The sequence below is a fragment of the Ictidomys tridecemlineatus genome, chromosome 10, assembly GCF_052094955.1.
Source record: "Ictidomys tridecemlineatus isolate mIctTri1 chromosome 10, mIctTri1.hap1, whole genome shotgun sequence".
Taxonomy (NCBI): domain Eukaryota; kingdom Metazoa; phylum Chordata; class Mammalia; order Rodentia; family Sciuridae; genus Ictidomys; species Ictidomys tridecemlineatus.
The window spans coordinates 4,664,998-4,690,478 of record NC_135486.1 but is presented as its reverse complement, the minus strand read 5'-3'; the positions used below and the strand labels follow the sequence as shown (position 1 = coordinate 4,690,478).

The following is a 25,481-nucleotide window of genomic DNA, read 5'->3' as shown; positions in this document are numbered from 1 at the left end:
TGTTTTTTCCCAGTTACTATGATGTTGATGTTACTATGATATATATCTTTTTTGATGTTGAGCGAGGTTCCTTCTATTTCTAACAGTGTTTTTTTTTTTTTTAATCATGAATCTGTGCTGAAATTTGTCAAAGGCTTTCTCTGTATATGTTGAGATGGTTAAGATTTTTTGGTCCTGAATTCTATTTATGTGATGAATTACATTTATTGATTTGCATATGTTAAACCATCCTTACATCTCTGGGGTAAAACCAACTTGATCATGATGTAAAATCTTCTGAATATCTTGTTCAATATTATTTGCTAATATTTTATTAAGGACTTTTGCATCTAAGTTAATCAAGGATATTGGTTTGTAATTCTCTTTCCTTATCTAGTGTTCTTATCTAGTTTGGGTATGAATGTTATATTGGTTTCATAGAATGAATTTGGAAGTGTCCCATTCCTTTCCATTTCATGGAATAATTTGAAGAGCATTGGCCTTAATTCTTCTTTAAAGGTCTGGTAGAAGAATCCATCTGATTATGGATTTTTCTTTTATGGAAGTTTAAAAAAATATTATACTAGTTACTGGTCTGTTTAAATTTTCTATGTCCTTTTGATTCAATTTTGACAGATTGTATGTGTCTAGAAATGTATCCTTTATTCTAGGTTTTACAATTTGTTGGAGTATAAGTTTCCAAAGTAGTCTCTAATAATCCACTGGATTTCTATGATGTCTTTGGTGATTTATTCTTTTTCATCTCTGATTTTATTAATTTAGGTATTTTTTTCTTTTTCTTTTGGTTAGTTTGTTAAGGGTTTATCAAAATTTTTTATCTTCTCAAAGAGCCAACTTTTTGTTTTGTTGATCCTTTGTGTTGTTTTTTTAATTTTCAATTTCATTGATTTAAACTCTTAATTATTTTCTTTCTTCTACTCATTTCATGATTTGTTTGTTCTTCATTTGTAAAGGGCCTTGAGTTACATTATCAGGTTATTTATTTTAGATCTTTCTAGTTTTCTTCATAGGCAATCATAGCTATAAACTTTCCTCTTAGAACTGGCTTCAGAGTATTCCAAAGGTTCTGGTATGTTGTATCATATTCTCATTCGAATCTTAGAATTTTTAAATGTCCCCTGATTTCTTCTATCACTCATTCATCATTCAAGAATGTATTGTTCAATCTCCATGTGTTTATATAATTTCTGTAGAGATTTTTGGTGTCGAATTCAAATTTCATTCCATTATGATCTGACCAGCTGTAAAAAATTATATCAATTTTTATTTGTATTTACTAAAAGTTGCTTTGTGGCATAAAATATGGTCTAGTTTGGAGATGGTTCCATGAACCACTGAGAAGAAATTGTATTTGCTCTTGTTGGATGAAATACTCTATAGATGTCTGTTATGTTCACTTGACTTATTGTATTTTTTCAGGTACAAAGTATCTTAACTGAGTTTTGACCTACCCAATGTTGAGGGAGGTGTGCTGAAATCACCAGTATTATAGTATTGTGTTCATCTGAGGCTTCAATTTGTGTAGTGTCTCTCTTATGTAATTAGTTGCACACATGTTTGGGGCATAAATATTTATTATGGTTATATTTTCTTGTTGATTGTTCCCTTTACCAGTATGAAGTGACTTTATTTGTCTCTTCTGATGAATTTTGACTTGAATTCTGCTTTATTACCATACGAGATTAGCTATTCCTGTTAGTTTTCAGGCTCCATTTACATGGTATATAAATTTCCATTTTTTCACTTTCAGACTGTGGCTGTCTTTGCATGTAAGGTGAGTCTCTTGAAAATAGCCTGGAGGATCTTGTTTTTATCTGTTCTGTCTGCCTGTGTCTTTCAATTGAAGAGTTACTGCAGAGAGATGTTTATTAATTTCTGCCATTTTGATTTATTTCTAATGTTTAATTTGGTCCTGTTTCTCATTTGCTTAGCTACTCTTCAAATGATATCTGTTGATCTTTGAGCTCTGGTGTTTGTTTTTTATTTCTTCTGTTTGTAGTATTTCTTTAAGTAGGTTCTGTAGTGCCAGCTTAGTAGTCATAAATCATTTTAGTTTCTGCTTATCTTGTAGTGTTCTTATTTCATCTTGATTTTGAAGTATGGATATAGCAATCTTGTTTGATCTTTATTTTCTTTCAGAACTTGGAACACATTTCAATACTTCCTGACTTTTAACGTTTGTACTGAGAAATCAGAAGTAATTTTGGTTGGCTTGATTCTAAATGTAACCTTAGGTTCTCTCTTGAGGCTTTAAAAATTCTATCCTTGTTCTGTACATTAGGCATTTTAATTATAATGTGTTGTGGAGAAGTTATTTTTTGATCTTGTCTATTTGGGGTTCTGAATGTGTCCTTTATCTGAATATCCATCTCACTCTCAAGGTTTGGAAAATTTTTGGTTGTTATTTCCCTGAAGAGGTTATCCATTCTATTAGCCTGTATCTCAAAACCCTCCTCAATTCCAGTGATTCTTAAGTTTGGTCTCAATATTGTCCCAGAGTTCTTATTCATTCGTAGTTACTTATTTTGCTTTCTTTAGTGTCTGAATGTTCATTTCTGGCCACTTTGTCTCCCAGTCTGAGATTCTGTCTTCACAATGGCTGACTCTATCAGAGAGACTTTCAGTTGAACATCTTATTTGATTTATTATGTCTTTCATTTCCATGGTTTCTGTTTGGTTCCTTTTCTTTCTTTTTTTTTTAAAGAGAGAGTGAGAGAGGAGAGAGAATTTTTTTTTAATATTTATTTTTTAGTTCTCGGCGGACACAACATCTTTGTTGGTATGTGGTGCTGAGGATCGAACCCGGGCCGCACGCATGCCAGGCGAGCGTGCTACCGCTTGAGCCACATCCCCAGCCCTGTTTGGTTCCTTTTCTATATCTCTGTCTCTTTATTGGATTTCTCATTCATATGCTGTACTAATTTCCTTAATTCATTCAGTTTTTTCCTGTGTTCTCTTGGAATTCATTGATCATTTTTATAATCATTCTTTAATTGATATTTCATTCATTTCATTATATTTGGGGTCAGTTGCTGGTACTATGTATGACCTTTATATGGTGTTCACCTTGTTTTTACATATTTCTTGTATGTCTGTGTTGGGTTTTATGCATCTGTTGGGATGAATTCCTCTTATACCCTTACTTTGGGGTGTGTGTGTGTGTGTGTGTGTGTGTGTGTGTGTGTGGTGTTGGGGATTGAACCCAGGGCCTTGTGCATGTGAGGCAAGAATTCTATCAACTGAGCCATATCCAAAGCCCCATATTTTTAGGATTTTTTAGGCATGTCCTTCACTTGTAGTGATGTAGAGTGATCTAGATTGGGATAGGATAATAGGTGTGGTATCCACAGACTTCGCATTAATTCTTTCTGTTTTTACTGTAGGGATAGGTGTCTGTGAGTAGGACCTGAGGGTCCACTCCTAGCAATTCCTACTTGGGGTCTGGTTATTAGTTTGTGTTTTTGTATTTTCTATTCTTTGTACTAAAGTATAGCTAAAGTTTGGATGCCATTAAATTGTGCAAAGAAGTGTGCTGTCTTTTGGCTGAGTTTTAGTTCAGCAACAGAGTCTCCACTCTGTGAACTTGTAGTCTCCCAGCACCTCATAGAATAGGGGAAACAAACAGTAGCAACAACTGATGCAATCAATATATAGCATTAAAATAAATGCTCAGTTTCTACTATGACATATACATTAATGACCACAAAAACAGGAATGATAGTGTCAGCAATTACCAACAGCAAAAATAATTAAGAACCCAAACTAGATCTAGCATTAAAGAAAGCAGAACATGTCAGGTGTGTTATCCACAGTAATGATAATTGCAACAACATGAATGGTGAGGGCAGGAGTTATATAAGCAGTAGTTACAAAAGATGGGGAAAGTCCAGTTCATTTAGAGAAAAGGAAGTGTGATAGGATGGTAGAAGAGAGTTTACATATTCAAAAAGTAACAGAGAGAATGCAGAAGAGATACAGCAGATGATGCATATCAGAATGAGGAGGAAAAAAAATAAGAAAACCAAAGTAAAGGGAGATAGAAAGAGAAAATTTTGTTCTCATATGCCCACAAACACAGCCTTCCCAGGCTTAGCCCCTGAGTGTGTTCACACCCTCCATTTCGGATTTCTGACCTGCTTCAAAAAACACACGAGTTGCCAGACCCAAAGGAAAAGTGAATTGGGCTCTGCTTTGTTTTTCTGGCTTGAAGCCCCCTGGGTACAATCTTCTCCAGGCCTGTTTCACTCATGTTCTGCTAGGCACAACCTAGGTCATGAAGTAGGCACTTGGGGGACAGTATGGCAATGCGTGCTATGACCTCCCAGTCCTGCAGCAGCAACTGCAGCATGGCCACCTCAAGGTGGCTCTTGCTTCAGCTCTTTGCCTGCTGGATGAGAAGCACAGAGCACTTTCCTAACATCAGTTTGCAGCATAGCCTCTGGAGCAGCCAAGTTCAGGCTGCTTTTCTCATCTACAGGCTTTTTCAATCCAAATCTGTGCCTGTGTTCCTCTCTGTTATCCCTCTCCTCTGCATGAACCAGCCCACTGCTGCAGCTGACTTGGCTCTAATGTGCTCCTTTATGTTCTTTGTTTAATTAATCCAAATTTCTGAGTCTCTAAGACACCATGACTGTCCAGTTTTGGAACTGGAGTTAAATCCCTACTTTGCTGAGAGGCGGTACTCCTGTACTTGCATCCTGAGCCATGGAGTAATGGGAATGCAGCTTTCCTCTAATCTACCATCTTGACTTTCCAAGATCAATAGTGTTTTCTTCATGGTTGTCTATGTGGGACTCAGATATAACTGGAATATATTAGGCACTTTCTTTTCACCTGAGTTGAATTGGAAAGTTCAATTTCCCTTCATTTGGTCTTGTACTAAGTGTGGAAAATAGAAAAATTCTCCTAATTTCTTAAGACCAATCTTTATTAAATTCTCAAGAGTAAGGTCAGAATTCTGGTTCATTTTTGATTGAAAAGGAGTGAGAAATGAGAGTTGGAATGTAATAGTTGTCCAAATGTGATGGTAAGGCCTGAAATGAGCCCACTGATTTCCAACTTTTCACTTCATCTTCTGTACTATCAATCAGAGCAGGGAAATTGATGCTCTTTTTTGAGAAGTTTGTCAAAATCCAAAGAGCTAAGCTTCTGTAACTGAGATAAGTAGAATAAAGACAGAATGGAGGCCAAGATGATTCCTGAACTTTCATCTTTTTCCTGCATTGAAGACTCAGTTTGGAGACCAGCTCTTTCTCTGACCCTCCTGCTCCCAACAGTCAAAAATACTCTGGCTGAGGTTAGAATTATTTCCCAACTAAGCTGGTAAGTCACCTTTAATGCAATTTTGGTTTTAAAAATCCAATTACTGCCAATGATGTCAAACTAGCTGATATTTAATTAGATCTTCTATGAAGCTGTGCTGAATTCTGAGTCCTTGATTTACAGTAATTGAATGGCATGTATTTCCCACACCAACTTCATGAGATTAATATAGTTATCATCGTTGACCTGTCATAGATGAAGAAATTGAAGTTTCAGACTTTAAGTGACCTTGCTTGAAGGCACTGGGTTGTCAACTGGCTGAGCTGGGATTCAAACCCAGGCAGCAGGTTCTCTTAACCCTTCCCAACACTGTCTCTTTCCTTACTGAAGTGGTCCAGTGTGAGGCTTTGGAGGCCCCAGAGCTGGGCAGCATGGACTGCACTCACCCTGTGGGAACCTTCAGCTTCAGCTCACAGTGTACCTTCAAATGCTCTGTGGGAACAAAGCTACTTGGAGATAGTAAAACAAGATGTGGCCCCCTTGGAAACTGGTCCTCTCCAGAACCCACCTGTGTAGGTGAGTAACTTTAGACTAGAGGCCTTGCATTGGTCATCCTGTGCTTATGGTTTTAGAAAATGGAGCAGAGTCATGAAGAAGTCTTTATTTACTTTTGGATCATAATTTAATATGGCATAGATTGTAATGTAATGTTTTTCTAAGGCATCATTCTAACTAACATCAAAAAAGAAACCCCCCGCAAAAGGGTTGTTTGTCTCTAAATCCAACCATCAGTGCGCAATTGGGTTACAGCAATATAATGTGGTTACGTTTTCATTTTATTTTTCTAATTGCCATGGTGTAAGCAATCAGTCTTGCTGAAGAGTTCAGTTTTGTTCCTCACCTCTTATTAATACTTGTTTTTTATATGGTGTCCTACTCAATACCAACCAATTTTCTTCACAGGGTCGGAAGTCTTTCTAGATTGTTTTATTTGGTGTGTCTTAACATATATTTTTGCTTTTCCTCTCACATGAACTACCAGGGAAGTAACACTGCTGTAAAAACACACAAAGCAAGCTGGATACAGTGGCACAGGCCTGTGATCCCAGTGGCTCGGGAGGCTGAGGCAGGAGGATGGCAAGTTCAAAGCCAGCCTCAGCAAAAGTGAGGCACTAAGCAACCCACTCAGACTCTGTCTCTAAGTAAAATACAAAATAGGCCTTGGAATGTGGCTCAGAGGCTAAGTGACCTGAGTTTAATCCCCAGTACAAATAAACCCACAAAGCAATCTCTTCATCTCTTCACATTTGAAATACCCGTAGATTATTTTTCCTTTTTAACTGCCAAGATTATCCGCACATGGAAGAATATTAGTGCTTGTCTGCATGTGGGAAGTTCTGATGACATTTTCTACATTTATCCTCCTGAAACACTGGTTTAATAGTTCAGTTCTTAAAAGAAACATCAACATCCTTTATCAAAGTCCATCTACCAAATTTTACAGAATTGGGATTGTAGAGTTGGGATGTTTTTCAAAGCTTCCTGAGTGAGCTCTACAACAGGAGAGAAGGTGGAGATTCTGCACATTTGTGAGAATACTCCAGGGTGCTGTTAGGCAAGGTGTGTGCCCTGCTGCTTCATCAGGGCTGCTGGGGCTTCACCCCCAACCTACCACTCATCATCATTCCAAGAAGATAAAGTCTGGAAGCATCACCAGAAGTAACGTCTAGAAATGGGGACTGCTATATGCCTGTGGATGGTCCCATCTTAGGTCAGATGGCTTTGGCTAAAAATCTTTGGTCAAGGGAGAAGTTCTCTGCTCCGAAGTACTATCTTGAGTTCTTCTGTTCTTTCTTTTCCATTGAAGTGATTCAGTGTGAGCCTCTGACAGCACCTGACTTGGGGTCCATGGACTGCACTCACCCCCTGGCCAACTTCAGTTTTACCTCCACGTGCACCTTCAGCTGTTCAGAGGGAACCGAGCTAATTGGGGAGAAGAGAACTGTTTGTGGATCCTCTGGAATCTGGTCCAGTCCTCATCCAATATGTCAACGTAAGTTCGCCCAATACACAGAAGACTTGAAGATGGGCTGATGGACACACAGACAGTGGGACACATCTACTAAACTTGATGCTTCATTTTGTACAATACAAGTTTGTATGCATTACTTTACTATAAAATGCTTGGCTGTCCTTGTCTTCTCCTCCAGTGACAGCCATTTCTGTTTTTCATTCTCAACACTTCCTGTCTGAACTTTTAAAATCCAACCCGCTGTCTCTGTGACTTAGCTCTTCTCCATTGTTCTCTTCCTCTGCTCTCTGACTTCTCTTCTCTGTTAGTCCCTTGAAATGCCTCCTCAGAGGTCATCCGTGACCACCTAATTCCCCAAATCATGGATTCTTCTCACTTGCCCCTCAGCTGATGTCTCCCAAGTCTGAGCAAGAGCAGGACTGTCTTCTTCACCTTCCTCTCTCCTCCACCTGACAGGTGCCAGCAACACTTGCTGGATCAAAGGCACATTAAATTAGCATATGAGAGGATGGCCATGAGGTCTGCCCCACATGCCATCTGCACAGGCTACAGAGGGCCTTCTGGGTTGGGGTCTGTTGAAGTCACTAGAGAAGCTAACCTCTGTGTGTCTAGAGTGCAGTGGGGCAGGCAGAGGAGCGGCAAGAAGGCCTCTGAGCCTCAGGTTGTCGGGTACGTTTGCTTTGCAGCCTGGCTAGCATCCATTCCCTCATCTTCCTCAAGCCAACAGGTGCCTGTTTGGTACCTCTGGGAACTTCAGCCTCTCAGCATCCTGTATTTGAGAGTCGGGTGGAGGCATTGTGTGAGTGCTCAGCAAAGCAGCTCGAGGATCAAGGGCCCCAGTTGGACCCTGTGCCAACATGGGAAGGTAGCTTCCTTCATCAGGAGGTATCCAAGGCAGGTTTCTCACATTGGAACTTTTTCAATAAAAATGAAACTGCAAATGGACTGAGTTTATATTCACAAAGGATGTGTAACTGAGTCCTTTTCCTTGTTGGGGAAGGAAGTGGAAGGAGGTGGTAGGCCTACATCACTTGATAGAACACTGCAGGTCTTGGTACATAAACTCTAGTGCTTACGATTGCACGTGTGCTTAAAGTAAAAACACTAGTAGTTTCCTTTGACAAGTTTCCCAGGTCAATCATTGGCTTCTCTTTTTCCTCAAGCTGTATCTGACTTTGTAGATCTTCTCCGTGTTTGAGGTCCAACCTTTGAACAAAGCTCAATACAATGATAACCTTTTCTTGCCAAGATTTTGTAGACATTCCCAGGAATTCTACCAAACACCCATCAGGCGACAGGGAATCTCTAGGCACTAGGCTAAAGGCTGGACCATTCTGTTTCTGTGGTAGACTCCTGGGGGGCCTTTACATGCATCCCATCTGTCAAGGCCATCAAGGGGCTGTAATGGGAAGCTAGGAAGGAAAACGTCAAGAATCAGGAGCTGCACCAAGGAAATGATGCTGTGGTCTCATATGTGCCTTACTGGCTTCTGTTTCAGAACCAGACAGTTTCTCAAAGATCAAGAAAATTCTTGTTCTTCATAATTCACTCCTCATTTCAGTGGCAGCCATAGTCACTGCATTCTCTGGGTTGGCATTTATCATTTGTGTCACTAGGCGATTAAGAAAAGGTAAGTGAATTTAACTTCATATGAAAATAAAAGAAGTATAAAGTTAAAAAGAAAGAAATAGCCTCACAGGAAATTGAGTGTATTAGATTCACTTGAAGCAGGATGCCAAGCTTAAAGTTCTAGAAACATCAGTCCCTGGAGACATGTAAATCAACCCAGGACACACCTCCATTAAAGCAGGCTGGCTGACTTGCTTTGCATTAGGCAAATTTTGAAAATGCTGTTACCTTGTAGACATCTTGCTAGGGGGATAACAACTAACTGAGATGTTTACTCTTATTTAACTGTGAGATAGGGAGGCATAATCTCTGTCCTCTAAGCACCTACATGCCTCTGATTTCAGTTTTACAGTGTCACTGGGAAGTGAACCTAACATCCACTAAGGTTTTCAGGTGCTGCTCTCAAAAGCCTGACTTCTTGAAGAGTCCCAGTCCTGTCTGTCTGTTTCTGGACTGTCCCTGGGGGAAACCCCCCATCTTCTCCCTGCTGTCTGTCACCAAGGAAGGCCACAGCTGTAACCAATAACTCCATGTGCACCGACCTCCAGCCTGAGCTGGAGAGGAGAAGGCAGAGCAGGACTGCCCTGAGCAGCTACTGTCTGCTTCCTGGTCTCAGAGTGGAAGACCAACAGAGCAGAGAGGCACACAGTGTCACTCCCTGTTGCCCCCTGCAGGGCCCACCCCTGAAGGTGGGCAAGAGTCTGCAGCAGGCCTTGGTGTTCACTGCCACATGTGGCCGACTCCCTTGGCAGAACCATTCACAGCTACAACTCACAGGCACTGGGCAGCTTTTAAGATACACCTGTTTCAAGTTCAGGGGCCATGGACAGCTTCAAAGCAAGTGCAGACCAACTCCTCTGTGCTAACTCTCTGTGGCATCAATGGGTTGACATTTAAGTTTCCCTTCCTTCCAGTAAGGCAGCATGTGTTCTGTCACTGGATGTGGGATGCCATGCACAGTGGCAATTCCAGGAATCTTCTCCTCCAGTCCCTGGTCCTGCACTCTGCTCCAATCTTTCATCCACAGTTAAGGAGATGCCAGATTCATTTTCTCACCAACCTGAAAGACATGGAGGGGGCACAACCTGGGAGGAAGAACCTCAGTAACTAAAACCTGAGAGCACTGAGCAGACACAGTGTCCTCCCTGCTGCTGTGAATTCCAGGGGACTGGATTCCGCCATCACATTCCCTCAGTTCTTGGGGAAAGAAGAGTGACAGCTGCCTGTCACCAGTGACCATTCCTTCCAAGGAGACGTCCAAGCCTGACCTCAACTGTCCTTTCTTTCTTCCTGCCTTGGGTGATGAGGGCAGAGCCAGGGGCCGGAGAACAGAGTGTTAGTTACACCTGTGCCCTGCCCTGGGATGTGCCCTGCCCTGGATGTGGAACTTTAAGGACTTTGGGGATGAAAGTCACCTTTATAAGGAGGATGCTTGTCTCCAAATTCTTAGCTTTTAGCCCGAAATTCAAAGAATAGAATCAAGGTCATGCGTTTTTCACGAGGGGTGAGCTGGCTAAGACTCTTGTATGAGTAGGTGAGAAAGGCAGTAGGATTGTTTTTTACGTTTTTTACCTGGGAGTCATTTCTGTACAAGATCTCAATCTGATAACTTGAAAACTGCATGCCCCTGCTGTGGGAATCAGTATGGGGCAAACAGGAAACAGATAACGGGCACTTAGGCTAGTTACAGTTATGCCACCAAGAGCCAGAGCCCCAGAGATCCCTGACTCTGTGGGAAGTCAGAGTTAATGCAACATGTAGATGTCTCCATTTGTGAATCTTCTACCAGGATCTCTGACTTTCATATAAGTGGCTTTCTCTTCCAAAGTTTTAACTGTAAGTTGTTTCTTTAATGTATGGAGAATATATTGCTACAGAGACAATGCTAGACATGATGGCTTGGTTTTCAGTCTAAATTCACAGAGCCTCAGCTGATGTGTTTAGAATTAGAAGTGAAAAATAATAATTGTATTCATATACAGGATGCTTCTGAGAATCTTTTAGATGGTTAGGTTCAAAAATCTGGTGAAAGGGAGCAGATGACGAGCAGCTGCCCTGAGATGTGAGCTGACAGGTGGCTGGGTATAGTGGGTGTCCCCAGCAGGCAGTTCAGCCCAGATGTCTGTGTTTGTGAGCAGCACAGTGAGGGATTGAGCCATTAGGCTCTGCATCCATAGCCTGCTGTGCCTGGGAACCTACCATGGTAGATTGAAACTGCACACCAAGCTAGAGGGGCCTTGGGTGCCTCTAGACACGTGGGGGTCCACCTAACAATTGCATAATATATTTCAAAACATAGTTTCGGGGGTGGGAATCTTCCTTTCCCCTTACTTTAAAAATTGAAATTGTCTTCTTTTTGTTGATGCCATTTCTCTTTTCTATTTTTAGGCACGAAATCTCAGATAAGGTAAGTTTTATCAGTGAGTAATTTCCATATTTGTTGATCGTTTCTCTAAGTAGAAAATGCTTCTTAAAATATTTTTTATTGTTATGGCTAGTCACATTAATTCCATGGTTAACACCATGGGAGACTCATCTAAATGAAGTTTTTAGGTAAAGTAATAAATTGCTAGCTTCTTAAAATTTGGGTGTCTTTTTTTTTTGGTGCTTATAAAGCAAAATATATGAATGTGTAAATAACTCTCTATTAGGAAGAATTATTGTGTAAAGGGAGCTTTTCCTGATTGTCCCTGATGTTTCTTTAAGTGTTAGAAGCATTGTGTTGTTTTTTTCTGTTCTGTGTGAACACACATGGAGACTTCACATGGTCACTGAGAAACACTCCATCCCACAAGCATTTATTAAGCAAATAGTATACATCACGCCTTAGGAAGAAAGTACAACCCCAGACCCCAAATTTAATATATTAAATCTTTTTTTTCTCACTTTGGAATTGAAACTCTAGTGCTTTAATTGGAGAAATATTGCAGAATGTTGAGAAGAGTTGAGGACACATGGAAATGCATGGCCCATCTGGCAGCACTGATGATGGCCAGAGATTTCAGATTTACGAGTTTAGTGGCTTGCTTTGGAATTTTAGAAAGGTGAGAGTAGGAAAAAACAACTGCGGAGATGAGACTTGGTAAGGTACTCAGTGCCCAGCTGGACAACGCAGCTGCTATTAAAATGCTGCTTGTGAGGGCTGGGGATGTAGCTCAGTTGGTAGAGTGCTTGCCTCCTATGCACAAAGCCCTGGGTTCAATCCCCAGCACCACAAACAAACAAACAAACAAACAAAAATGCTGCAAATGAAGCCAAATGATTCCTGAAGAAGCTGGTGCTTGCTCAACCACCCTACCAGCCACCAGTCATCACTGAGAAAATCTTAGCGTTCAGGGGGCTGTAGCTCAGAGTGCAGCAGAGAAGCCGGGGAGACAGGGCACCAAGGCCAGATCCAGAAGCTGTATATAAGGCACACTAGGAGCAGGGCCTCATGCTGAGCTCTGTGGGACGTCACCAGGGACACTGATGAAGTGTGTGCATCTCACATCTTGTGGGGATCACCCTGCCCAGAGTGCAGACCCAGAGGTGGGTGAGTCTGAGGCAAAAACACCAGTCTGGAGACATTTGGAGTTATGAGGTTAAAGCTCAGGGTGCCCGTTTAGAGAAACCACAGTGAGGCTGGACTCATGAGGCGACAAGAGGTAGGATCAACAGAATGTGGTGCGTAATTGGCAGAGAGACACAGAGAGAGAGAGAGAAAAGAGTCAAAGAGGCTGCCTGAGTCCGACCTGGGAACTACTGAGGGTGGTGTTTACCGCTGAGACATGAACATAAGAGAAGGAGCAATTTGGGACGTGAAGATCTCAAGCTCAGGTTTGTACATGCTGAGCTTCAGGTGTCTGAGGGTCACCCACAGCATGTTGGGTCTCTCCAGCACAAGGGGCAGGAGATATGGATTTGGGGTTCTCTCATTTCAGGAGGTGACGACCATCACAGGAGGGTGCACAGGAACCCAGGGACAGTGGGAGCGTGGGAAAGGAAGAGGACCTGGGAGAGGGTGGCAGCCAGAGGAGCATCAGTATCTAAGTCAGCTAAGGAAGGAGGAGAAGGAGACGGGCCCAACAAGGGGAGGGAGACTCGGGGGCCACAAATCTAGGGAAGAAGGAAGTGGAAATAGTCTCGATGTGGCTGGGAGAACAGCAAGGTTCCAGGGGCTATAACATGGCATCCCTGGGAGAGCGTTCCCAGTGCAGACACAAGATGAAGTCAGAGGGCAAAGGGCTGAGGAGTCACTGGGATGAGGAGGGGAGTGGAACCTGTGTTTATGCCTTTAAAGTCGGGCTCTGAAGGAGGGTTGTGGGGTAAGTGAATGGGGACATAGACCAGGGGCTCCCTTCTATTTTGGCATTGTGGTGTCTCCTACATGAAAGATGCAGTTTTCCCTCTGGTGCACCTGGAAGTATTTCTTTGTGATTAAAACCTTTTTCTGCTCCCATTTTGCCCCATACTCATCACTGTTCCTTTGTGTGTGTGTGTGTGTGTGTGTGTGTGTGTGTGTGTGTGTGTGTGCTTTTTTCTTTTGGATTGGTGCTGGTTGATTTTGGTGCTGGGGCTTTACCCCAGCTACATCCCAGCATCTCACTAAGATGCTGAGGCTGACCTTGAATTTGCTGTCCTTCTGCCTCAGCCTCCTCAGTCACTGGGATTACAGCCATGTGTCACTGTGCCCCGCAGCTCAGTCTTTTGCTACCTTCTCTGTGGGGACTCTCAAGTCCATGGAGTAAAGGACGGCTCTGGAATGATACCTGACTTGCTCAATCCTAATTCTTTGTTTCCAGTTTCAATTCAGTGTCTTGCATGTCCACACAAATTAAATACAGTAAAAGTTGACACATGTGTAACTACAGTCTCAGTTTTAATGAAGATCAAACCCCATCTCTGTCCTCCATGTATCTGAGGGGCGCTACTCACATAGAAAATTCATAAAATTGATGGTATCATTGCTTTCCAATTGCATTAAATCAAAGGGCTCTGCTCACGCTGAAGGGTCCCACTGCACTGTAGCTCACCTGTGTAAGGGAGGCCATCCTATCCAGCCACCTGCAGCCTGCCCGCCTCCTCGGCCATCTCCCTTCTCAGCTGGCCAACTTCCACACGCAGCATCTCAGCACTAGACAAAGGAGGGGACACGGTGATGGCCAGAGCTGTTTGGAAGTTGTGGGTGCCTCTGTCTCTTCCTATGAGACCCATCCACACGTCTGAGTCCCTGCTTCTCTCTGAGCACTATTGTTAACACACAAGAAGCTTCTCTGAAATGCTGGCTGCAGGTGGCATCTCCTCAGCTCTGCAGGAGAGGGACTCCCTGACTCCTGCTGAATGCCCCTTCCCCTGCCCCAGGTCTCCTACCACCTCCCGCTTCAGCCCTTAGACTCCTGGCAGCACCCGCCCTCGCCCTCCTTCTTCACTAGCTCTCACCTTGGCCAGCCAGTGGCAGTCTCCCCTCCCTGGCGTCCCTCTACAAGGTCAGTCTGTACCGGGCATTTTTGGACTTAAGTATAATCTAAACTTCTAACCCAGTTTGTTTTTTAAATTGTAATATGTTCTGATTTCTTTCCAATAAAATTGGATGCTCCTTAAAGGCAGAGATTGTGCCAGATCTCCAGAAAGTCCAGTTGGTTGCTTGACCCTCAGTAGATGTGTGTCCAAATGAATCAGAGAGAGCATCAGAAAGTGCGCCCTTGAGGGCAAGTTGCAGCCAACCTCTCTCCATGGCAAGTGATGAGACTTCACCTGATCAGGGCTAAATTCTCAGGAGAGAACAGGCCCCATCAGAACCTAGTCAGAAATACCTCCTTGCCCCATGGCCAGACCAGCCTTCCTACGACTTTGTGCTTCTTAAGAGAAGCAGCTTTGGGTAAGGATTGCACTTTCCCTTCCAGAGTCATTTCAGGTTCTGCATTACAGCAAAGGCTAGTGCCAGAGGCTCTCCATCTTGCATAGCTGCAAGGATGTGTCATCCACATTCAGGTGGCTCCTGGGGCACCCTGAAGTTGTGCAGTGCACAACCTGCACAGACTCACTGCCTGCACTGGCAGCCCTCACTCTGAGTGCTGTTCACTGGGACATCAGGGCCAAGGACCCCAGTGGAGACTGCTTTGGGGAGTAAGATGTGTGTGGTTTAGAAAGTTATCCGCAGGCGTCCATGTTTCCCCCAGTTCCTGCTCTCTGACAGCCGACGTGCCTCTTGGCTGCCTCTCTTCTCCCTCTTGACTTGGCCATTGTCCACAAGTGCCATGGAACAGACAGGAAAAATCTGCCATCACCAAGCAGCCACAACCCATGGAGGGACAGGGAAACAGGAGTGGTGGCGAAACTCCACCTCCTTTGTCCCGTGGTCCTGCTGATCTCGTGGGCTCCCAACATCTCCTGACGCATGCAGCCTCTCTGGGGGCCCTGAACAGAGTGTGGCTGGACTGAGCTTCCTCTGCATCTGGGCACGAAGCTTGTCCTAGTGCTGTTCTGCTAGTGGTGTGTCCAGTGCTGATGGATTAGCAGTAGTCGTCACCAAGGTGATGATAACAGTGTGGTCATTTAGAAACATGATTCTCTGAAACTGGTCTCAGTCGGCCTCCAAAGGCTTCAGGAGAAAGCTGCCTTTTCCTGAGAAGCCTTCAAGGGAGAGATGAGAGCCCACAGTGTGGGAGGAGCTAAGGAGTGCAAGTGTGGAAGTGAGGTGTCTGTGTAAGAAAACTTAGCTTCTGTGAGGCATGAGAAGGAAAGAAGAGAGAAAGAAAGAAATGTAGACATAGGTAAAAAGCACTGAAGGGTGGACTCAGACATTCAGAAATGAAAAACAAAACAGACTCTGGTTAAATGTGGGTCATGAAGATGTTTTAGGAAAGCCCCTCCTTTGCTGTTTTTCTTCAGTGTGAACTTACCTCTTTTATTGTCAATTTTTTTTTAGTTGTGCATGAACCTTTATTTTTATTTATTTATTTATATGCCTCCCACATGCTAGGCAAGCGCTGTACCACTGAGCTACAACTCCTGCCCCTCTTTTATTCTTAACAAAAGTATGAGTCAAGGATATGATCAAAATGCCCATGAACTCACAAAGATAAGTTAGAGACTGGAGTGGGAAAAGCTCCTGGTCTAAATGCTTTTACAAATGTGGGTTTGAATCAATTCTGACCTCTCAAAAGAAAGCAAACTCAGTTTAGTTTTGTCAGTGCTACTTTGATCAAACCCTCATGCTGGGCTGGGGTCTTGGCTCAGTGGTGGAATACTTGCCTCACACATGTAAGGCACTCGGTTTGATTCTCAGCACTGTATATAAATAAATGAAAAAAATAAAGATCCATCAACAACTAATTTTTTAAAAAATATTAAAAAAACACCCACTTGCAGATTGGCAGTCCTGGGTCAGTGCTGAGGAGCCCAGTGCTGTCTACTAGGCTCACTTGTGTAACTGTGCTGGCTACTAAGCCAGGGCATCTTCAGGGCAAGCTCATACATTAATGCACCTTCATAGTGTCTTTTCCTGTGTTTCATCTAAACTTTTGTGGAAAAATGTGAAGATCTAGCCATGATCCTCACCACCATGAGATCACTCTAACTCTTCCCATTTGGGGTCCTGGGTAAACTTGGTTCATGTCGAATAGACATGCCCAGAAACACTAGCATCCACTACCTTAATGTGTCTGTCATTTTAACCTTTTACTATGTTTGAGCTTGAAATAGAGCCCTTTATGATTCAAAGTAACTTTAAAATTAAAAGGAGCTTCTTGATAATTGCTTTTCTGCATCTGGAGTTTCCTCCTGCTGAGAATGGAAACTGAGAAGCCCAGGAAACGCATTGTGTCAAGTTTCTCATTGGCAGACCCACTGCATCTATGTATGGCCCTTTTCCTGCCTCCTGTCCCCTGGAACTCCCCTTTTCTTATGCAAGATGCTCACACACCTGAGCCCCTCCAGAGACTGAGGTTGGAGACAGACCCTCCCTATCTCAAGGCCGACTTTGAAAATGCCTATTTTTCTTCACCAAAATTTGTGATGAATTTTAGTGGAGTCCAGTGGTGGAAACTTTGTTCCCAGTAATAGTTTTTGTTAAGCATCAGGGAGAAAGAGTCCCCACCTCTGGGCCCAGCAGTCTCCATAGAGGAGACTAATGACACTTAGGAAGAAGGGGGTGGACTGCTCATGGCTAGAGGAAAGTGCAGTGGGAATTTCCGGGGAATCCCAGGAGCTGCCTGGACATCTTCCATCCCAGTTACTCCCTTCTTTACCGCTGCAGCATCAAAGGCCTGTACAGTTTTGTGGGTGAAAGAGGAAGGTTTCAGAAAACAGAGGGGTTCCAGCCTGGAGAGCCACTGTAGGGTGCCCTGAGAATTTGACCTGCACTATTAGGGCCTGAAATAAGCCCTTCACCCTCCATTGGGTAGCCATTTGGGGGCTACACCTGGGAGTGTGTATAAAATGCTGACAGCCAGATTCCCAGCTGTTTTGTCTTTTTGAGGAGAACCATGTGGTTTGATTTTGGTTTCATTTCTTGTTTTTCTCCATGATTAAAAAGGAGTTAGTATCCACTGGAACACTGAATGTCTGTACATCTAAAAGCACACTCTGATTCAGGCAGCTGTTTTGTTTGTTACTTGACAACTGACTTGAAAAAGACCAAAATGTGATGGCTGCAGCAACAGACTTATCTGCATAAATCTTCAGAGGAATATACCCCACTCCCCATTCCGGCCACTTGTCCAGGAGGAGCAAGTAGTTATGGCCTGGTCTCCCCGGTACCTTGAGCTGGTACACATACCCCTTGGTGTATAGGGCTTTCTTAGATGCAAAGAAGGAATCTCCAGCTCATAGTGAAACATTAGGAAGGACTTCCTAAAAGCAGCATATTTAACTGACCAACACTTTTGACATTTCATTAGCATGACTCTTTCTTCAGTCATCAGAAAAGCCTCAAATAAATAAATAAATAAATAAAAATAAAGCAAAACTTAATTAAAACATACCAGAGCAAACAGCCCAGGGTTCTCGAAATCTCTCTCCCTGAGATACCCAGGATAACTTTAGTATGAGCTCCTATTTTGTTTACTTTGCTTAATACACTTTTTGATTCTTATTTCTTATTCTAATTTTCAAAATTGCTTATTTTGTTTTATTTTCAAAAATGCCCTTATTAAAAAAGATTCATGTTAATGTAAAGACTCTGTTTGTCATTGCTTAAAAAATGAAATGAATGTTAATTAGCTTCCAGTGAAAACTAATTGCAAGCCTGTTTTCATTTGATTTTAATGTTCCTTCTAAAAAATTCTCTGGAAACAAACATCAGACCCTTTTTTTAATGTAGAGTAGAAAATTAGTTTATGTGGTGTTGCTTGTAGAACAACTCAGAAACTTTCCATTTATGGTTTCTGTACAAACTACCTGTGTTTTACTTTTCTAATCAGCGAAGTTTTTCACTTCTTTCTTTTATAAAATGCCCTTCAAAGTGATTAAATGTCTCTTGTGCTCTGATGATATCCAGAGCCTAGTTTGCTGCAGTTAAATGTTGTAGAATCTTTTTCACTAGAAAAAAGGACTATTTCTTTTGGCAGTGAATGTAGCTCTGTGTTTCTAATTTGATTTCATATCTGTTTACTTCTTCAGGATTTGTATTACTTTTGAATGTCTTTTATTTTCTACCTAAAAACATAGGATAGTAATGTCTTTTAATGTTTTTATTTTTGTGCATTATAATTTTACATAACGGTGGGACTCTTTGTTACATATTTGTAAATGTGCACAATATACCGATATAAATCGTTCAGTAGAATCCCCAGGTCTTCCCTATAGCTTTTCCTCCTCTCTTCCCTGGGGCCTCTCTTCCACTTTACTGGACTCCTTTCAGTTTTTTTTCATGATAGCCCACCCCAGCTTCTTTCCCTTTTTCTTCTCTAGTTCCACATGTAAGAGAAACCCTACAAACCTTGACTTTCTGAGTTGACTTATTTTGCTTAACATAATGTTCTTAAGTTCTACCCATTCTCCTGCAAATGACATAATTTCATTTTTCTTAATGACTGAATAAAGCTCCTGTGTGTGTGTGTGTGTGTGTGTGTGTGTGTGTGTGTGTGTGTGTGTGTATGTTTGCTTAGAACTGCTTTAGCTATTCTGGGTCTTTTATTCTTCCAAATGAATTTGAGGGTGGTGTTTGCTAGTTCTGTGAATACTGTTATTGCTAGGTTAATGGGGATTGCATTGAATTTGTATATTGCTTTTGGTAATATGTCAATTTAGCAATGTTAATCCTGCCTATCCATAAACATGCGAAGTTTTTCCATCTTCTTGTGTCTTCTTCAATTTCTTTCCTCAATGTTCCATGGTTTTCATTGTAGAAGTCTTTCAGTCCCTTGGTTAGACTTATTTGTAGATATTTTATTTTATTGTTTTGAGGCTATTGTGAATGGGATTGTTTTCCTGGTTTCTTTCTCAGAAGATATCATATAGGTATATAGGAAAGCTATTTATTTTTGTATGTTGATTTTGTAACCTACTTTGATGAATTTATTTATTTTGCAGTCTTTTGGTGGAGCTTTTTGGACCCTTCTAAGTATAGGATCATATCATCTGCAAACAGTGATGTTTGACATTTTCCTTTCCTATTTTTATCCTTTTTATTTCCTTCTCTTGCCTAACTGCTCTGGCTAGAATTTCTAGTAATATATAAATTGGAGTGGTGATAGTGGGCATCCTTGTCTTGGTCCAGATTTTAAAGGGATGCTTTCATTTTTTTCCAAGTTACTATGATGTTGGTTTTGGGTTTTTCATATATAGCTTTTATGATGCAGAGCTAGGTTCATCTATTCCTAGTTTTTCTTCAGTATTTTTACTGTGAATGGATGCTGAAATTTGTCAAAGGCTTTCTTTGCATATATTGAGATGACTAAGATTTTTTGGTCCTTAATTCTATTTATGTGATAGATTACATTTATTGATTTCCATAGATTAAAACATCCTCACATCTCTGGGGTAAAACCAACTTTATATGAAGTAAAATCTTAATATGTTGTTGAATACTATTTACTAATATTTTATTAAGGATTTTTGCATCTAAATTATTCAGGGATATTGGTTTGTAGTTTTCTTTCCTTGATATGTTATTATCTAGTTTGGGTATGAGTATGACACTAGCTTCATGGAATGAATTTGAAGTGTTCCATTCCTTTCCATTTTGTGGAATAATTTGAGGAGCATTGGCCTTAGTGCTACTTTATAGGTCTGGTAGAATTCAGCTGAGAATCCATCCTGTTCTTATTTTTGGAATTTTATTTTATTACTGTATATTTCATTGCTAGTTATCAACGTGTTTAATTTTTCTATGTCCTCTTGATTCAATTTTGGTAGATCATATGAGTCTAGAATTTTATCCATTTCTTCTATTTGTTGAGTATAATTTCTCAAAATGGTCCCTAATGATGCTCTAAAATTTCTGTGATGTCTGTGGTAATATTTCCTTTTTTATCTTTAATTTTATTAATTTGGGTCTTCCTCTTTTTCTTTTAGTTAGTTTGGCTAAAGCTTTATCAATCTTGTTTTTTTTTTCTTTTCAAAAAAATCTTTTTTTATTTCATAGATTCTTTGTATTATTTTTATATTCTTTCTCTTATTAATTTTAGTTCTAATTGTAAGTATTTCCTTCCTTTTTACTGGTTTTGCATTTTTTCCTTGTTTTTCTAGGGCCTTGTGATGCATCAGTAGATGGTTTTTTTTTAATTTATTTTTTTAATTTGGGATCTTCCTGATTTTTTAATGTAAATACTCATAGTTGTAAATTTATTCTTAGAACCACCTTCATAGTATCCAAGTACATCTATTATGTTGTGTCACTATTCTGTTTGATTCTAAGAGTTTTAAAATTTCTCCCCTGATTTCCTCTATCCATAATTTAAAAAATGAATTGTTCAGATTCACATGTTCATATACTTTCTGTAGCTTTGTTGTTGTTGATTTTTAATTTTATTCCATTATGATTTGATAAAATGCAAGGGATTATTTTGATTTTTTTATTTAGTAAGAGTTGCTTTATGGCTAAAAATATGATCTGTTTTGGAGATTATTCCAGGAGTAGCTGAGAAGAAAGTTAATTCAGCTGTTATTTGATCAAATATTCTGTAGATGTCTGTTAAGTCCATTTGATTTGTAATACTTTTTAGGTGAAAAGAATATTAACTGAGTTTATGTTTGGATAACTATTTATTGGTGAAAGGTATGTTGAAATCACCTAATATTATTGTACTTGGGTCTATCTGAGTCTTTAGGTTAAGTAGTGTCTGTTTTATGTAATTAGGCACACCAACATTTGAAGAATGAATATGTTCTATTGTTATATCTTCTTGTTGGATTGTTCCCTTTACCATTATAAAGTGACCTTCTATGTCTCTTTTGATTAATTTTGGCTTGAAGTCATCTTTGAGTTCAAGCTATCTATGAGTTGCCACTACTGCTTGTTTTTTTTTTAAATTGTGTTTGCACAATATATCAATTTCCATCCCTTCATTTTCAACCTTTGCCTAAAGTGAGTCTCTTACAAACAACTTAAGTTGGTTGGTTCTTGTTTTTTGGTTCATTCTACCAGCCTGTGTCTTTTAATTTGAGCATTTAGATCATTTAGAGTCATGTTATTATATAGAGATGTTTATTAATTCCTGCCATTTTGATTTATTTCTAATGTTTAATTTGGTTTTAGTTTTCATGTGCTTACTACTCTTCAAATGATATTTGTCCCTTTGCAAGATCTGGAGTTTGTTTTTGATTTTCTCATTGTGTAATATTTATTTAAGTATTTTCTGTAGTAGTGACTTAGTAGTATTCCTGGATTCTTTAAACTTTTGCTTATATTGGAAGTTTTTTTATTTCCTTTTTAATTCTAAAGGATAGGTTTGCTTGATATAACAAACTTGACACAGTTATTTTGTTTCAGAGGTTGGAGTACATCATTCTGAGTCATCCTGGACTTTAGAGCTTGTACTGAGAAATTAGCAGTAATTTTGATTGGATAGATTCTAAATGTGACCTGACATTTTTCTTCTGAGACTTAAAGTTCTGTTTTTGTTGTGTATGCTAGGAATTTAAATTATATTGTTTCATGAGTCCTTATTTTTTCGTTACTGGTGAGTGATTCCAGGAGAGTTTAACCACTGAGCCACATCCCTATCCCCTTTTTTATATTTTATTTTGAGGGTCTCACTGAATTACTTAAGGCCTTGCTAAGTTGCTGAGGTTAGCTTTGAACTTCTGATCCTCCTGCCTCAGCCTCCAGAGCCATGGGATAACAGGCATGCACCATCATGCCCAGCTGGAGTGCTTTTTGATCTTGTCTATTTAGGGTTTTGCATGCCTCCTGTGTTTGGATGTTGATTTCATTCCCAAGGTTTGGGAAACTTTCTGTTACTGTTTCCCTGAATTAACCCATTCCATTTGCCTACATTTCCAACCCTCTTGGTTACAGTGATTCTTACATTCAGTCTCTTAATATTGTCCCAGTGTTATTATATATTATGGCCATTTTGTTTATTTTCTTTTCTTTAATACTGTCTGAATGTTCCAAATCAGTCACTTTGTCTTCTGTGTGGTCTGCTGTATTAGAGAGACTTTCAACTGAACATTTTATTTGACTTATTGTACCTTTCATTTCAAAGATTTGTTTGCTTTTTCAATGTTTCTATCTCATTGCATTTCTCATTCTTAACCTGTACTAGCATCCTTAATTGAATCAGTTATTTTTATGTGTTCTGTTGGAATTCATTGATAATTTTTTTATAATAATTCTTTGAATTCTTTATCAGGTATTTCCTCCACTTAAATACCTTGGAGTCAGCTTCTGGTGAATGAAGAACTTTAGGAGGTGTTATGTTACTTTGTATTTTCATATTTCTTATATTCCTGTGATGGGTTTTGTGCATCTGTCGGAATGTGTTTCTCTTCTATGCTTAGGTGTAGACCTTTTTGGGATGCAGCTTTCTTTTGGCAAAGTGTTAAGGTATATTTTGTGTGTGTGTTGTGAAATTTTCAACGTATTTCCAAGTGGATTTTATAGTATAGTTTCCTTGCTTGTTTTTTTTTTTTTTTGGTAATGATTAGTGTATTTTGATATAGTGTGTATTGTGTCAGAGCTTGAGGATACCACTGTCCTGGTTGGTCTCACAGGAATGGGATCTTTCTTTTTGATCTGGCAATTGTGTTGTATACAGCAGGCTATGCAAGGCACACGTGTTATGATTGCTCTTCTTCAGTTAACAACTCTGTACATTCTACAAAGGAATGGTAACAGCCTGAATTGAGACTGTTCATAGGTGTGGTTTCCATAGGCTATACTAATTCTGTTTTTGCTGTATGAATAATGTCCATGAGTGGGACCTGAGTGCCCTACCAGCCATTCTTACTTGGGGCCTGGTCATTGGTTTGGGGGTTTTGTCTAACCTATTCTTTGTATTCAAGTGTCCTTGAAATTTGAGTATGGTTAATTTGTGTGGGGAATAAGGTGCTATCTCTTGGCTGGGTTTTGGGTGAAGTTCAGCAGCAAAGTCTCTACCCTTGAAACTTGTAGTGTCCCAGGAGATTCCCAGCACCTCATAGAAGGGGAAGGGACAAATAATAGCAGCAAATAACTTACAATATTAATATAAATTCCTAGTGCCTCCTATAATACCTAAACACTAATTATAACAAAACCAGGAATGGTGGGACCAGAAATTGACAGCAGAAACAATAATAGTTTTGAAATAGATCTGGCACTAGAGTGAACAGTAGGGGTCTACTATGCCATCCTCAACAACATGAATGGCAGAGCAGGACAAAAGGTCAGAATGTTCAAAATTGTGAACTGAGAGAAAGCAGAAGAGATGTAGCAAGTGATGGCTATAAAGACAGAGGAGAAAAAATAAATAGGAGGAACAAAGTAAGAAGAAAGAGAGAAAAAGAGAGAACAAGAGCATTTGGCCAGTAGAGGGATAAGAAAAGCAATTAACTGAAAAAAGAAATAATACCTCTAACCCTAAAAGACAAAACAATGAAACAAACAACAACAACAGCAAAACAAATAAAAATGATTAAAAAGGAAACTTAATAGCTATATAACTCCATAAGCAAGTCAACACAGCAACAACAAAAACAACACACACAATCTTGATCAAACATGAAATGGTTTCTGACCACCGAGGTGGTCAGAACTGTGGCAAGGATGGATGCCAGAATTGTATTTTCTGTTTTTTTTCTTGAGCTATGTACCCCTAAGAACCAGGGATGGGGGTTGTTAACCCCTTCCTCTTTTTGAATTACTCCTAAGCTGCCAGCTGGACAGGCCTGGAGCTGAGGCTGGTATAAGGTAGGACATAATGGGAAGTACTGTCACTTGGAGTGTTGTCTGGACAGACCAGATTGGTGCACTCCCAGGGTGGGGTTGCTGCAGAGTTCTAATTGAAAGGTCCTGTGGCTGGAATTTAGCTTTATTCAGGCCTCTGGGACTTTGGTGTTATCTTTTCTGCTCTGAGGAGATTAGATCAGCACAGCCCTAGGCAGGCAGATGCCAATCTCTACTGGGCATCTGGATCTCAATGGCCTCCCGAGATCTGCACTTGCAGGGCAGGGGAGTCAACCCTCAACAGGCCTCCCACATTTCAACACCCACAAGTGTGGCCTTCCCAGGCTCAGTCCCCATGTTTACATGCACCCATGAGTTCAGACCCTCTTCGGCAGCCGGACTCAAAGGGAAAGTGAATTATACTCTCCTCTGAGTCTCAGACTTCAATCCCCTGGGTCCAGTCTCTGGGCCTGCTTCACTCACTTTCTGCTAGGTACTCCCTGGCCACACGGCTGGCACCTGCCAGCACAGCATGGCAGTGTTTGCTAGGATCTCCTGGTTCCCCAGCAGCAAGCTGCAGTGTGGCCTCAAGATGGCTCCTACCTCACCTCTCCACTTGCCAATTGAGAAACAGAACACTTTTCAAATAGGAGTGCAGCCTCCAGACCAGCTAAGTTCAGGCTGCTTTTCTGTTCTACAGGTTTTTCTGTGCCCATTTTTGTTATTGTTTTCTGTTTATGGTATCCCTCCCCCTGGTGTGACTGGCAGGGCTGCCGCCGCTGGCTTGGCTCCAATGTACTCTTTCATGTCCTTTATTCAATGCGTCTGAATTTCTGGGTCTCTAAGAGTCTCTGTCCAATATTGAATTTCAATGCATTCCCTTTTTCACCCACCTCACTGAGAACTAGTACACCTGCTGCTTGGATTCTGAGCCACAGAGAGACTGGAAAGTCAAACTTCCTCTAATCAAACATCTTGAATCTCTTAAGTTTGGGAGTTTATTGTTAAAATCTTACATTAAAAGATTTTTAAGGATTGATGTATGTCTCTCTTATAGACAGGAGTCTTGAAAAATAATGAGTATTAGCCAGGTGTGGTGGTGCACACATATAATCTCAGTGATTCGGGAGGTTTGAGGCAGGAGGATTGCAAATTCAAGGCCAGCATTAGCAGGTTAGTGAGACCCTGTCTCAAAAAATAAAAAGGTCTGGGATTGCAGTTCAGTGGTAAAGAGTCCCTGGGTTTGGGGCTGAGGTTGTAGCTTAG

General features: G+C 40.8%; 1 protein-coding gene and 1 non-coding gene across 2 annotated transcripts in view; both read left to right on the top strand.

Moving 5' to 3' along the window:
• The window catches only part of LOC144367352 (L-selectin-like), a 34,862-nt gene extending 19,830 nt beyond the window's left edge, over positions 1–15,032 (top strand). The window contains exons 6-9 of the mRNA XM_078023289.1: positions 7,130–7,315; positions 8,793–8,924; positions 11,312–11,330; positions 14,894–15,032. Coding sequence (XP_077879415.1) covers positions 7,130–7,315; positions 8,793–8,924; positions 11,312–11,330; positions 14,894–15,032 — 476 coding nt within the window. The remainder of the gene's footprint in view (positions 1–7,129; positions 7,316–8,792; positions 8,925–11,311; positions 11,331–14,893) is intronic.
• Positions 12,067–12,140, top strand: Trnar-ccu (transfer RNA arginine (anticodon CCU)). The gene has a single exon. It is a non-coding gene; the product is annotated as a tRNA-Arg (tRNA).
• Positions 15,033–25,481: the final 10,449 nt, after the last annotated feature.